At 38.2% G+C, this 16,379-nt stretch overlaps 1 protein-coding gene across 9 annotated transcripts in view; it reads right to left on the bottom strand.

Annotated features, from left to right (window-relative positions):
• Window positions 1-16,379, bottom strand: part of CASK (calcium/calmodulin dependent serine protein kinase) — a 391,721-nt gene that overhangs the window by 61,992 nt on the left and 313,350 nt on the right. For all 9 annotated transcript variants that reach the window (XM_089904607.1, XM_022556423.3, XM_089904603.1 and 6 more), the window contains 3 exons: window positions 9,556-9,633; window positions 6,776-6,856; window positions 1,112-1,300 (listed from right to left, as the gene is read on the bottom strand). In XM_089904607.1, the coding sequence (XP_089760733.1) occupies window positions 1,112-1,300; window positions 6,776-6,856; window positions 9,556-9,633 (348 nt within the window). The remainder of the gene's footprint in view (window positions 1-1,111; window positions 1,301-6,775; window positions 6,857-9,555; window positions 9,634-16,379) is intronic.

Genomic DNA, 16,379 nt, shown 5'->3' with positions numbered 1-16,379 from the left:
TGGCTGTGAAAAGCCTAAAGCTTAGGGTCATCCTCAATACTTGCTTCTCCCTCAGTCCCCAATGTCAATCCATTATCAAGGTCTTTTGTTAAATCTATTCACTTCTTTCCATTTGACATCCATCCCTCTAGTTGAGTTCCATCATCTCTCCCCGTATTACTGTAATAACAGTCTCTTAACTGGTCTCCCTATATCCACTCTTGTCCCCCTCTAATCCATTCTCCAGAGTAATTATTTCTAAAATGAAAATCTGATCTTATCTCCCTGCTTAAAACTCTTCAATAGCCTCCCACTGTTTTTAAGATAAAAAACAGAATCAACACTTGTGAGGTCCTGTTCCTGCCATACACCTTGTTTCCTACAGTCCAGCTGTGGTGCCTTCTTTCCATTTTAAAAACTATGCTAAGAGCCTTTTCACTAGCAGGTTTCTGCATATGCTACTTGGTTTGCCTGGATGGTCTCTACTCTCCCTGCCCCCTCTGTTCAGTTAACATCAAGGAGCCTCTCCTTGATCTTCCCAACCTATGAAGATTCTATGAGGATGAGGCAGGGTTCAGCATCATTCTATTCCAATGCTACACCTAAGTACTGAGAAAACAAATTCACATCAAATAGGTAGACATGAATGGAAGGAATTTTATTTTAGCAATGGCACTCAATTCTTTGAATGTCTTCCGAATTAGTCTTCCTCTAATTTTGTTGAAGGCAAAAGATCTGGAAACCACTAGACTTGTAAAAGGAATTTTAGACGTTCACTTTTTCAACACCAATTCCAGTATTTCAAACTGTACCTTTCTTTGCTGCCCCAGAGGTTTTTACACTCTAGACTAATATACCAGGTCTGTCCTTTTTTGTTGTTGTTGAAGAGCAACTGTGAAAGGAGAGGTGGGAAGGAAAGCCAACATACCTTAGGCATGGTGTCAGGCATAACAATTTTAGGTGGGGGTGGAGGGGTATGGTGGTGGCTTATTTAGGATCTGGAAACTGGTTTCTTTAAAACTATCCATGCCCTCCCTTCCTCCCCACCTCCTAGTAGTATAGGTGGAAGGTAGCTGCTATAACTCATGCTGGGATTTTATGAGAACACAGAAAACTTTCTTTTCCTACTTACCATTGGTTCATCTGTGTTCTTTTGGAACTGGACCAGGCGAACTCTGGTCACGTTCTCCATATCCATGTCTCCATTTGCGCTTTCTGGAGAATCACCATTTAAATAGGGAGAAGTGGGAGGAGGTGTAACCCTCAATGCTTCATCACTGTAAACTTCATGTGCCACTACATCGTGAGTCTGAAGTAAGGCCTGATATTTTACGAAGGAAATAAAATATTAATAATAGAACTATTCCAGCAGAAGTCTATTATATAAACATATATAAAATTATTCTTTGCCTCTCAAAGGTATCTCTCATCTAAAGAGAACTCAAAGCACATTACACCTAGATATAGCCATGCCATAATTTCTTTGTGATAAATAATCATGATAGATGGATTTTTAAAAATGAAGGAACAAATGAAAGAATGAGTGAGCTAATCAATGAATGGATGTGTTTGTTGACTATCTGGGTAAGAGGTGTTGTCTGATGCTATGAAAAAGTGCCCAACTAACTTGTTCAATTAAAGTCTGACATAATGCAATTTCAAATAATTTAGCAGAAAGAATCATTTGTACATAGAGCTGGCAAATTTGTGCTGGGGCTTAAAATGGAAACAAATTTAAAAAGAAACATGGCAATAATTGGTGCATTGAGCAAACGTCTTTCATCAATGGTATTAACAATAACTCTGCTATATAACGCAAAGGGTAATTTATAACATACATCTTAGTAAAAGAAATAAAAACACACACAAATGTACCTGAAGAAATGTAATTTCCCAAAATATCACATGATATGGAGCTCAAAATCTAAACCTATTTAATGTTTTTGTTCATTTCTACTTTTTGGAGCACTTGCATAAATAAAAAGTAAGTTGACAGTTATTATTATGACTTCTTTTTGCAAAGCCCATTAACAAAGAAAAAGTGATTTCTCTGTATTGATATCTCCATATGTCATCTTGGTGAAACTGGGTAATAAATATCCCTTGTTTCCCTAAAAGAGGCTATTCTTCCACTTACTGTACATTTTCTGCCATCATAAGAAAGTTTTTAATAAGCATGAATATTTGAACATTTCTACTTCAAAGAGAATTTTACAGCTAAGTATCAGTATGTTTGGTGCTTTATGCATTATATTTTCTTATATTTTCTTATAGTTATAGTACTAACTATAAATTCAGTTTTATTTTAATCTGTGATCTGTCTGGTAATGAAATATCTAGAGATAATGAAACATAATTAAAATCACCTTAAAAGTATAGCTTGTAGCATCTCAAATTAAGTTATTTAATTAAAAGATTTACCAAAGTCATGACTTGGCTATTTTAGGTACTTTAAAGGTACGCATACGACGCAAAAATAAGGTAACAATGTGGTAAAATCATAAAGAAGATGATGTTGATCAGACATCAATAGAGCATATGCTTGGAGCAATATACCCAATTTTTTAAAGCATCTTTATTGGAGTATAATTGCTTTACAATGTTTTGAATTTGTAATGGAAATGCCGGATGTTTCCAAGATCTCAGAGGGCTGGCCTAAACTGGGATCTAGATGAGGGGCACTGAAGGGCACTAAGCAGCGCAGCTTGAAAGCAGGGCTCCACAATGGTCCTGGGGACCTTGGCTTCCTGACCAGTGCCCTGACTACACCCTGCACTAGCACCCCAGGCCAAAGTGGTGGTGGTTATGGTATGTGGGGAAATCCCTCTTTTCCCTGTTTAACTGTAGCCACTTAAGAGACTAAGATTTAGGGCAGAAAGTAAAAATCAGTAATAGACAAACTGAAAAGCTTCATCTGTTAAAATTAGGTTCATTGTATTAATTATAGATGTGTCTTCTATAAACAGTGAATTTTAAAACAATTTTTAAAAAAACATGCTTTGTATGACTGGAGGATATATACCCAGGTAAACAGAGAACCAAGCTTCATTAGGATAATGCCAGTTACATGGGTTGGAGAAAGTGTTTGTACTGCTTTTTGCAAATGATTTCTATCCATCCTTTTAAATTATACAAGCAAACACTTGTACTTAATGTATTATTTATAAGGAAGGATAAGCCCACAATCACAAAAATAATACTAAAATTGAACTTTAAGAGAAAAATCCTTAAATTATATCACCAAATGAGGTCATACTTGATATTAACCACTATTTGCCACCGGAAAAGACTGCTACCACAAAATGAAACTTAATCCAATGCATATGCAAACAGAAAAAAAGGGGTCACTTATAGATTGTTAAAAAAAAAGCCATTAAAAGAGTATGCCAAATAAAAAATAAGGAAATCAGAGTTTGAATATTTTTCTTCAAGTATGTCATGAGGTATGATTTAGCAATTGTTACTAAGCTGAAATAGCTATTATTTTTAATTACATAAGAAGAATCATGTAATAGGAAATACTTCCATATGTATGTAAAAAGGACGTGGACAAGACAACTAAGAACTTCAGACCAAAGTGGGAAAAATCCATTTAAAATTTATAGGAAAGGGACTTCCCTGGTGGTGTAGTGGTTGAGAATCCGCCTGCCAAGGTCGGGGACAAGGGTTCGATTCCTGGTCCGGGAGGATCTCACATGCCGCGGAGCAACTAAGCCCGTGCGCCACAACTACTGAGCCTGAGCTCTAGAGCCTGCACCCCACAACTACTGAGCCTGCGTGCTACAGCTACTGAAGCCCATGTGCCTAGAGCCCGTGCTTTGCAACAAGAGAAGCCACCGCAATGAGAAGCCCTTGCACCGCAACGAAGAGTAGCCTCCGCTTGCCGCAACTAGAGAAAGCCCGTGTGCAGCAACGAAGACACAATGCAGCCAAAAAAACAAAAACCAAAAAATAAAATTTATAGGAAAAAATACGAATTTTAGGTTTGAAAGTGGTTCCTCTGGCTTCTGAATTACAATTACAAGTCATAAAATTAATCACTTAATAATGAAGCTTTCATATCAACCTAAGGCGATTTTTAACCATCTTGTTTTTTGGGAAAGTAGGATACAAATTTGCTTTTAAAAAACAGGATCTAGAACAGAAAATTTTAAAGGAAAAAGTTAAAGCACTGACATTCTATTCTGTTTATATTGTCTTTACCCTTAATGTTTTATATTTTACAACTGCAATAAGCAAAGGATCTGTTCTTTTTTAAAAAATAAGTCTTTCAAATGGAGTAACTGAAGGATGGTGTAATAATATTTTTTATCATGACCTCTACTCTAGAGTACACATTAAAAAAATTAAATCTACACTGTTTTACTCTTAATTACTGTAAATATTTATAAGTATCTGTATTTTCATGTATAAGGTAATCCAATATTAAATCCTCATTTTAATGATCAGAAAGCAAAGAAAAAGTCAGATAATTGAAGAAATAAGTATAAAATTATAAATATGTTAAGAATAACTCCCAGACCTTGGTATAATAAAACTTATAAGCATTAAAATATTTTCCTTTAGCTGTTAATATTTCTTTAAAAATACCAGATTTTGAAACCATGATCTTTCTTTAAATTTTTTTTACTGGAGTATAATTGCTTTCCAATGTTGTATTAGTTTCTGCTGTACAGTGAAGTGAATCAGCTATATGTATACATATATCCCCTCCCTCTTGGACCTCCCTCCCCACCAATCCCACCCATCTAGGTCGTCACAGAGCATGGAGCCGAACTTCCTGGGCTTTATAGCATGTTCCCACTAGCTATCTATTTTACGCATGGTAGTGTATATATGTCAATCCCAATCTCCCAATTCATCTCACCCTCTCCTTCCCCCACTGTGTCCACATGATCTTAAAATGCTTATAAGATAGAAACCTCCAGCATTTAAAAGTTTAACACAGTATATATAGCTTGGAATTATATTTGCCACATGGGACATTATCCAAACATATGCTTATTTGGGAATGACCAATGAGTTCAAATTAAGTTTGTAGGAAAATCGATACTCATTACAAGTCAACCCACATTTAAGAGCACAGGCTTTGGAGCCAGTAAGATCTGGGTTTTGAACCTCAATGAGGCCACTTACTAGGTGGGTGACCTAAAGCAAGCCTCTTTGCCTTTCTAAGGTGTGGTTTCCTCTCTGAACTGTAAAACGGAGTTAGTCACATCACTTCACATCCCAGCCATCAGCAAGTCCTGCCATGTCTAACCATCTCTAAAGTAGAATCCCAATTTGCTCATTTTCCACCAGCCCCGTCCTTCTTCAAGCCTCTACCACCTCACAACAGCCTCCTAATTGGTCTCCCTTTTTAAACTCTTAACCCCACTATAGTCCATTCTCTACACAACAACCCCAGCAATCTCTAAAGCACAGTTCTAACAATATTTTCCTGCTTGCAATCACTCAGTGTCATCCTACTGCAATCAGGAGAAAAACCAGACTCCTTACCATGGTCTGGAAGGCCCTATGTGGTCTGGCCTCTGCCACCCTCTCCAGCTCTTCTTGTACCACCCTCTCCCTTGTTTACTATATCCCAGCCACAATGGCCTTACTTCTGTACTTTGACCCTACAAAACTCTTTCCTGCCTCTGGGCCTTTGCATTTGCTCTTCCCCATGCTTGGACATTCAGAAAGTTTGTTCTTTCATATAACAAGTCTCAGCCCACATGTTGGCTCCTCAGAGGGGCTTTCCCCTGACTATCTGAAGTAGCTTCCACTTTACTATCATCTCTGCCCCATTATCCTTTTTTTTCATAGTTATTATCACTATATGAAGTTATATTGTTTGTTTTACTTGCTCACTGTCTGCCTCTAGCTCACCTATCCACGTCTCACCTAGAATGGAAGTTCGTTTGTCCTATTCACCACTATCCTTAGTGCCCAGCACAGTGCCTGGCATATAGTAGGCATTTACGTATTTGATGAGTAAATGAAAATGTCTTTTAAGTACCTAGCTGGGTGTTCAGAAATTACAAGAATTATTTCTGAAAATGTTTACTAATAGCAGTGCACATATTAATTTCTCTCTGATGTCAGAAAAGCAAAATAAACCAAGGCTTCGAAGGTAGGTAAGTTGTGAGAGATGGGGCTGTCTGAGCTTTAATGGTTTTGAAAAAAACCTTAACCTTAAAAAAAGGATTTTATTTGGGTATATGTTAATTTATTTAGCTTACTTCAAATCTGAAAGATCTATTGGTATCAAATGGTCCTACATCATTCTCAGAATTGAGCTGAGGTTACTTATCAGTTTATAGACAGACATGTCTGTCCAAAACATACAGGCTTCTATCTACGGAAAACACACTGCACAGAACAGTCAGCTGAGGTGGGGCTAACCTACCTGCAAACGGGCAAGTTCCTAATCTACTCAATGTTTTACTGAGAACTTACTATGTGCCCTACACATGACAGATACTATGGAGTAACTAATAATATTCATTAGCTAACATTTATTAGGCATCAAGCATATATCAGGCACTGTGCTAAGCACAGTAGATGTATCATCTACTTAATTCTTATTCCAACTCCATGAGGCTGGCAAACAGCATCTTTACAACTATGACACAAAGTAAACAGCAACAAAAAGTTTTAGTGCATCTGGTATTATCTGGTATTGTAATCTTAACCGTCTGATATTATACGGCTAAAAGCACATTTAATGAAGATAGCTGTATTTCATAAGGATTAGTAAAAACTTCTTTTGAAAGTGAGGTTTTATTTCTATGGAAGTTTAATTGTTACTTACCATGAAATGAGGTTGTGTTAAAATACGCTTTAGTTCCTTTGCATCGTTATTCTCAGGGTAACATGAAATTTCTTCCAATACCTAAAAAATAAGCAAGATATTTAATAGTATAATGAGGATGCTAGACTTAGAAAATATAGAATTCTTTTAAATTAAAAATTATGAATGGATTTGTATGGCAGGCAAAATAATTATTTTGGAAAAAAATTCATCATTTTATTCAAAGGTTATTAATATATAAAACAGCTACATTTGTGGTAATAAAAAATAAAACAAATTGCTGTAATAGTCTCTGCCTTCATTACCCAACTATACCTCAAAAGATTATTGAAAAATACAAAACGAAATGACAAGTCTGTAATACATATTTATTACAGGTATAAGTAACTTAATTAAACTTAATGGGAAAATAATCTCTGCAAATCTTTTTCCAAACTCACCATCAAGATGAATCTGTAATAAAAGTTGGTAACAGCTTTCTTTTATATTAACAAAACTGTCAATTCCTTTCAGAAAGATTAAAATGACAAAGGCTCAAATAAAAACAATTTAAAGAAGAGAAAACACTTGAGTACTCTTCCTTGTAGCCTGAGAGAATCAATGTGATTCTCCACACTCATCTCCTCACATTCGCCACATCTCGGCAATGGTTCCTAGAATTAATTGCCAGGGAACCCAAGAGAATAATTTAAAAATAAGACACACAATCAAAAACTTTTCTCTTTTCACTCACATTTTCTTCACGAATTAGTTGTTAACATTTTCTCTATATAGGTTTAAACGGTTGTTTTCAAATGAAATTGTTCTTCAAAAGTTATCCCTTACCACTAGGATGGAGTTTACCCATTTAAAATTTGATTATGTGACATGAGCCCAGGGGAAGGCCTCTGTTCCTTTTCAGAGTAAACATACTACTACAGTTCCAAGTGTACATAGTTGGACTCAGAGTGGTTATACACATTGCTCTCAATCCTAAAAGTTGAGCCAATCGAGGATTGCTTCAGCAGGATTGGATGTCAGGGGCACGCAAGTCATGTACCGAGTAGGAATCTCTTGACTCGCCTTTGAGAATCTTAATTCTGGCCAGGAAGGAATGTTTTGAGGTCACTTAGCCTAAGGCTTAGATCCCAGCCAGTGCTACTCAACCACCTCCTCAGAGAAGAACAAACAAACAAACAAAAACTATAAGGTTTCCTTCTTATCTAAATGTACTCTTGTAAAACAACTATACCCCAATTAGAAAAATGTACTCTTAACAAGTGCTGGTTATGCTGTTAATTCATATTGTTTAATGATGATAAGCCAATTCTCCTTTGGTGTATTTTCTGCTTCGAGTTTCTAAACCAGTGAAACAAAAGATGAAACAATATACTCTCTCTGGTCCCCTGCTACTCTCACAGCCTATGATTTTAAACACTGAGGTGTGGTCTCTAATGCAAACAGAACCTCTCCTGACTGCTGCCCTGACCAGGTGGGCAGGCCTAGCGGCTTCCACAACCTTGGACTTGGTTCTCAGTGAATATATATTTTCCAGTACAGGTCTTGTGTTTAAAATCTGATAGGGAAGGAATTATGTCTTTCATATTCTTTCACTTAGTAATTTCACTTTATAAAATATTTTTCTGGGCTTCGCTGGTGGCTCAGTGGTTAAGAATCCATCTGCCAATGCAGGGAACACAGGTTCGAGCCCTGGGCCGGGAAGACGCCATATGCCGCGAAGCAACTAAGCCCGTGCGCTACAACTACTGAGCCTGCACTCTAGAGCCTGCGAGCCACAACTACTGAAGCCCGCGAGCCACAACTACTGAAGCTCATCCGCCTACAGCCCATGCTCTGCAACAAGAGAAGCCACTGCAATGAGAAGCCCGCGCACTGCAACGAAGAGTAGCCCCCGCTCACTGCAACTAGAGAAAGCCCGCACAGCAACGAAGACCCAACACACCCAAAAATAAATAAATGAATGAATAAATAAATAAATAAAAATAAAATATTTTTTCAAAGGAAAATATTTATTTGTATAAAGACTTTTATGATATCAAAAAGTGATAAAAAAAAACCCCACTAGGTATCTAACAGTGGAGGCATTTATAATTCATTATAATTTAGTAACAGCAGAGAAAAACTATGCCATCATGAGAACTTATTTACGAAGACCTAGCAGAAACATGGAAAAATGCTTATTATATTAGGTTAGGTTAAAAGAAAGATATATTTTGATTGTAACACATAAAAATTTATATGTAAATGGATAGTGATTAGAAAAGGATATGCAAAAATGAAAATTACTGTGTTAGGGTGATGGGATTATAGATGACTTTTTACTTTCCAAACTTTCTGCAGTGTGATGTTTCTATAATAAAAAAGTTAAAATTTTGTGAAAGATGTACACTAACCAGTAATTTATAAAAATGACTTCTCTCTGAACTTAGTTGTTATAAGCATTCAATTAACTTTCAAAAATTACCACCTTAAAAAAGCAACTCAAGCTTTCATAGCATGTCGATTTCCACCAAGAGTGGTAAATAACTTTTTCTTTTTTTTAAAAAAGAGAAGTAAAATTGTTCAAGTTTACATACCAGAACTAGAAATCTAGGCAATGTTGCTGCCGAGATTTTTTTTTCTTTTCTGTATGTAAATGCTCAGTGATAAACTTAGAAATACTAAATTTGAGTATAATGGTCTAACTGTGACTTCAAGGAAGCTGCCTCTTACTGTGCAGCAGAAACGTTTTCATACCAAATATGACACCCAAATACATTGACAAAATATATATCGCTTACCTCTTTGGCTCTCTGTACTGCATCACTCGGAGGATTCCTGATTTGCGGTGAAGATTTTGTGTTAATTTTGTCATATAGCTAAAAGCAAAGGAGAAAATCCAATCAACATTCATAATTCTCTGATAAATTCAGAGCTTCATATTTATTATTTCACTAAACAATATTTTCCCCTTAAAGAGGCAGGCTGATGATTTTAGTGGGATCTTCTTGTTAATGTCTTATTCATTCAAATGAAACTTGTTGGGATGAGTGCTACGCGTATCTTTTTAAAAATCATCAATATTTCAGTAATCACAGCATTTTTTCCCTCTGATAGAAGCAACATTTAATAAGATGAATACAGAGTAAAATGAAAGAATGCTTTCTGGCCAAGACACATCTGAAGGAATTTTCACAGCAATCTAAATCTTGGGAAAGGGCAAACCCAACTCCTTCTAGGAAGGAATGCTCTCACGAAAGGTTTATACTTGTTTTACTAGGGCTGTTCATTAACAGTATCAGTTCTGGCATCCTTCAGCAAGAAATCAAGGACATAAACCTTTTTCCTTTTTAATTTGTAAATTCACAGAGTATGGGAAGAAGCTGAAAAGAGTCTATACTTTAAAAACTCCACAAATCTAAATGATCCAAAATTTAACTTTCTGAAGAAAATTCTTTAGAGAAAAATCTCTGTTGTGCAGAAGTGCAATTAAAGTATTAATTTCTACTTCAGACAAAACATCTCATTCAGCAGTCTGCTTTGAAAAGTGAAAAGTTTAAAATGGTCTTGGCTAGCCAGCCACTTCTATTTCCTAACTTCTCTAAAATAAGTGGGGAGTTTTGGGGGTTGGTTTTGGTTCTGTTCTTTTTTCCTTCCCTACTATGCACAGCAGTGCTAGTGGAGAGGTCACATACCATAATATTCTTCAGATTACAGTTACACTTGTTTATACTAATGCAGGATAAAGCTTTATGACTTGTAAATGTTTGGGCCACACCATACATAAAAATTCCTAGTGATTAATAGGCAGACAGATAAATAAATAAAGCCTAATGATAGCAATGTGAAGATAGAGCAGTGACCATTTTAAAATGGCGGCATTGAGAAAGTACTACTAAATTAGAGGTTAAATAAATAGTATAAGTAGGCTAGTAAAATTTGCTCTATTTAAAATATTATATTAACACTTAGGGGACTAGTGATATGTGGCTTGTTTATAAAAGTTTGCTCGAATCCCTGTAGAATACACATGGGCAGTCTCCATCCTCTGAATGACTTCCATCTCTAAAGATTGTAAATTTTGACATTTGGAACCACCGAATATATTTTTCCATAGAAATAATGGTATATGCAGTGTAGGTTCCCAGGCTAGTCTATAGAGATAAATGAAATACTGTACACATGCAATAAAAAGTAGGAGGGGGAAAAATCCCAACCCCTCAAAAGTAAGGAATCATAAGTTAAAAAAACACAATTAAAATACCTAACACTTAAAAAATAGATATAGCCATCACCTGACATGTCATAATATTAATAATCAAACAAAATAAAAAACCTACATGGATAATTAAAAAGATTTTTAAAACTCTTAAATGCTGTTTGGGAAAAAGAAAGCAAATTTAATTTGAGGCTTTACAAGTTGACGGCACTATCATTTATAATGTCTTTATAATGCCTAATTTCACCACAAAAAGTTTTGCCTTTTTCTTGAACAAGGACTATTACTAATGCTACTTTCAAAATTTTCAACCATGATTAGGATTAGCTTCTATTTAAACATTTAATAAATGCACATTAGTTTTAACTCACAAAGCAACAAAAATTCCAAGCTCCCAGAATTGCTCTCACTCTATTACTGGAGACCTTTTATTTTTGGCTTGGTCTTATGATGCCAAGTACAGTTCCCTAGGTCTTATATCAGTGTGGTTTCTTGAGGACTTGTAGCAGAATCAGCTGGAGTAGTTACTTAAGCGTACAGATTTCTGGGCCCCACTGCAGATCTACTGAATCAGAATTTGAAATGGGGATCCAGATATCTGTGCTTTAATAAACTCCTTAGATATTTGTAAATCTTATGCCCAGTACCAACTTTTGAGAATAGTTGTAGTAGTACAAATACTAACAACAATGATAATTGTTACTTTTATTGAGCACTTAGTGGATGCTAGTTACTAGTCAGAGTTCTTAATATATATTCCCTCATTTAACCTCAGACAACCTTGTAATGCTGATATCCCTACTACTCCCGCTTTACAGATGAGGAAACTAAGGCAGGGAGTAGCAAAGTGAGAACTAACGTTCTAGCTTTACAACAACTTCATAGGTGGCATGCAGATAAGGCCCTGATCCAAGGTAAGTGCTCAGACCAAATTTCCCTCTGCTCCTTTGGTTTTGCCTGATCCAACTAATCACACATTCACCCAAAGTTCAGTGGAACTAGTGGTGGGATGAGGGGGAGGTGAGATGCTTAATATGAAAGGCAGATACAGTAGGAAGGAATTAAATGAAGGGACCTTCTGCTTGAGGTGGGGACACCGGGCTCTGCCCCTCCAACTCCTAGGAAAGTGCAGGACTGGAGCGGTCAAGGCAGGCATTGGATGGAGTGGATGGTGTCCATGTGGTTAAGAATAGATGGTGAATTTCAACTGCCTGCTCATTAACCAAAAGAGTAATTAAGAACTGAGGCAGGAAGGGACAGGGAAGGGGCTTACTTTCACCATCAGTGGGAAGAAGTGACCCCTTGTTGACCCATCTATCCATCTAATATTTACTGAGGTCCTACCATGTACTAGGCAGTGGGTTCTATTCACTGGGGTTATGGAGAGGAAAAAGATGATAGTTGCTATGCTCAAAGAAGTCACAAATTCCAAAGACATGTATAACCAAAGGCCCAGGAACATATGCCAACTTGATCCCCCTGAGGACCTGAGAGTACTTTGGTCCCCAGCAATATCAACTAGGAAATATCTCAGTGAGCAGTCCCAAGTTGGGGACTATCTGGATGTGTATGCATGACATGCCAACCTTCATTCCCCTGCCCCCCATTTCTGTGACTCTATCTTTGCCTTAGGGATTCAAAATATTTTAGGGATACCCATAACAAATACAAACTGTTTGAGAGATATGGCAAAGTATGTAAATAAAAAGTCATCAACAGAGGAAATTTTGAATGCAATGTAACGTTTAATTGTTTTAAAACAGTCGTCAGGAGTATGCAGCTTTTCAACTTCTCATTCTTATGGGTCATCTTCATATTCTATGCTGCCTAGGAGATGCTATTCAGGACTCAAAGTTCAAATTCAGGTGGAGTTTTCCCAAGGTCTGGAGGCAAGTGAGAGGTGGTTGAGTTTTGAGAACAAAGGAAGGCTGCAGTTTCTCCTCCTTTATCACCCTTTACTGCCCGTCCCCCTTCTATCATATACAAAGAATTATTAGAATGATGTGACTTTGGGACTTGGCCTGCTGTCTTGGACTTTCAGCTAAAGCCCAGAGCTAAGGCCAATAGGAAGTAAGTGGTCTGCTAGGAAGCTGCCAGACCATCCTTCCAGGGCTTGCTGAAAGGTAGCTAAAATGGTCCTTCCATGCTCATCCTAGCACCCCATTCTGCCTATAGTGACAGATGCTTGGAATCTGTAGAAGCTAAAGGACTGAGGCAAGGAAGCATTTGATTTTTCCTTCTCCTTCCTGTTGGGGAGGAAAGGAAAGGGAGTTGCTTCTTCCCTCATGCAAAGTGAAGGATGGTAGATGCTCCAAAAGACCCATGTACACAAAGTAGAGGTGCCAGCAAGGAGAGTTCACTATCTCATGCTCTGCAGGGATGCTTGCTGAGTTGCAGCAATTTACAAAGTCCATCTTGGTGCACCCAGAAGAGCGCTATGTGAGAGTCTTCGGAGTGGCTTGACATGTGGCGTTTGGGGTCTCAAGTGAAAAGAGCCTCTTTCCTGGTTGATGGCAGGGTGGGAGGCCAACAGCAGGGCAGCCCACACTTGGAGTGTATTTTATGGCAAGACTGTGTGTTTCCCATGAGTCAAGGAGCTGCCTCAGAATGTAATCTGGCTGGAGCCATCTTGGCGGAACCCTGACCAAGAGGGTTGTCTGCACAGAGCCAGGGGACCCAGGAGTGGCCGTGGGGTCACAGCTGAAGGCAGGAGCTGAGAGTGCTGCTGAGGCCAGCTGCAGAGTACATGATGATGCAGGAGCAACCCAGGACAGAGACAACATCTGGATACCTGCCACACCCCGGGCATTAACAGCCAAGAGGGCACTGGCTGCCTGAGGGACACGAGTACAGAACATGCTGTTTAAGTGGTTCTTTCTCTTTTCCATGATCAGACTCTTGAGTCCTTTGACATTCAGTAACGGCACGTAGCATGAGGCTGAGTACATAGAAGATGTTTAATAAATGTTTCTTAAAAAAAATAAATGAGTATTTAAATGGTGCACAGGAACTGTAAATAGGTATATTTTTTAAAAATCAGAGTAATATAAAAATAAACAGAGTAGGAATACTTATTTTACCTTGTTTCTTTAGGAACCAGGTATCACAGTATCTTCTGTCCTGCTTGCACAGTTAAAAACTTTCCCTCAAAATTAAGAAATACAGTTTGACCACATTTAATTCTTTTTTTTTGCTATGTTTCAAGTCTGACTTCAAAAAATTTTCAAGGTAAAAGAGATCCTAGATATCAACATGATTCAATTCCTCCACTTTAAGAAGGAGACAGCTGATGACCAGTGACATGAAGGGATGCACTCAGGGTCCTGCAGCCAGAGTAGGAGGGACTAGACTGGCTTCCTGATACGTGCTGTCCTTTCTCTCATACCAGAGTACCTTGGCTTGTATTAGAATTCAGTAACATGGTCTCATGCCAGGGATACACCTTCAGCAAATATTCGGGAAAAGAACTGTAGAAAATGCCATTTATAGGCTGTAGGGAAAAAAACTAACTAAATGTGATTTTAAAAAAATAAATAAATTAATTTATTTTTGGGTGCATTGGGCCTCCATTGCTGTGCGTGGGCTTTTCTCTAGTTGTGGCGAGCAGGGGCTACTCCGTTGCGGTGTGCGGGCTTCTCACTGCAGTGGCTTCTCTGGTTGTGGAGCATGGGCTCTAGGCACGCGGGCTTCAGTAGCTGTGGCTCGTGGGCTCAGTGATTGTGGCTCGTGGGCTCTAGAGTGCAGGCTCGGTAGTTGTGGCACATGGGCTTAGTTGCTCCGTGGCATGTGGGATCTTCCCGGACCAGGGCTCGAACCTGTGTCCCCTGCATTGGCAGGCAGATTCTAAACCACTGTGCCACCAGGGAAGTCCCTAAATGTGATTTGAAAGACATTAGGCAATCAACTACAAGCCTTGCCCTATTAAAGAATGTTAGAATCCTAATCCTTGCCTGGCTAGATGATAAACATTTCAGGCTTTGTGGGCCATATGGACTCTGTCACAACCACTCAACCTTGCTATGTATGTGTAGGCAGCCATTAATAGTCCATAAATGAATGGGCATGGCTGGGTTCCAATAAAACTTTATTTACAAAAACAAGTAGCTGGCTGGATTTGACCTGACAGCTGTAGTTGCCAACACTTGCTCTAGAAGCTCAAATTCAAGGCGAACTGAAATGACAAAATATATTTCCGTTTGTTGTTTGCTTTCCTGCCATCTGAAGATTTCAAGTGTATTTGTAAAGCTGAGGTGTAGAGGGTGAGGTAGAGGGAGGGAAGACTGTTAATAAATTATTCCTGGAGAGAAAACAAGAATGACTGTATTACTGTTTGTTTTCTCTTTCTAATGAAATTATAGTTACCCAAGTTCAGCACTTTTTATTAAAACACACACACACACACACACACACACACACACACAGAGCCCAAGGCAAAACGAGGAAATGTGAACAGCTGCAAGGGGAACAGACTCTTTCACGCTGTCTCACTCACAGACAGGCCTGCTCACTGCCAGTCTCTGGCGCTGGGTCAGATATGACTCCACACGGATACATGGACATGCTTAATCTTTCTGTCTTAAGGAGTAGAAAAGCACAGTTCTGTTAAAAGGCCACATTCTATATTTGGGATGGGTTGTTTTAAATAAAGCAGAATAAAGTTGGTGGTAATATTAAACTGAACTCTCCTGAGACTGTACTTTCAAACATAAGTTAACAAGTTAATGTCATTTTTAATTTACATTCAAAACACTAAATCAAGTTTCTTTTTTTTTTTTTTTACCATACTCCATGGTACCTCACTTTCTTCTGATTTTTATCCTCAAATAGAAATCTTTGTTTTGCTCATAGTTTATATGCAGCACTTAGCAATATCAACATTTAAAACGGAGTGGTTGGTGGAGAACCTATAAAATTACTATCACTGGGTTATGTGTCCCACTAACTTCCTAGCACAGAGAAAAACAAATCTAAGGACCAGAATGTACTTAGTTGAGAAAGATTATAACTTTTGCAACTAGGCTACAGACATGAGCCAAATAATGAATGGGTTTGTACAGTTGCTGGGAACACAGAAGTATATTAGCAACCATCACCTTACCACCTAAATCAAAGATACCAAAGAAGCTCCCTGCTGGAAAAGAATTAAAGTTTTCAAGAGACAAATATTTAGCTGCGGGCTTCCCTGGTGGCGCAGTGGTTGAGAGTCCGCCTGCCGATGCAGGGGATGCGGGTTTGTGCCCCAGTCCAGGAAGATCCCATGTGCCGCGGGGCAGCTGGGCCCGTGAGCCATGGCCGCTGAGCCTGTGCGTCTGGAGCCTGTGCTCCGCAACAGGAGAGACCACAACGGTGAGAGGCCCGCATACCGCAAAAAAAAAAAAAAAAAAATATATATATATATATATATTT

This window comes from Delphinapterus leucas, chromosome X (genome assembly GCF_059928025.1).
Source record: "Delphinapterus leucas isolate spDelLeu-1000000601 "Yukka" chromosome X, BTC_Dleu_Yukka2, whole genome shotgun sequence".
In the NCBI taxonomy this organism is placed as follows: domain Eukaryota; kingdom Metazoa; phylum Chordata; class Mammalia; order Artiodactyla; family Monodontidae; genus Delphinapterus; species Delphinapterus leucas.
Note: the sequence above shows the minus strand (reverse complement) of the source record. Positions and strands in the feature narration are given on the sequence as shown.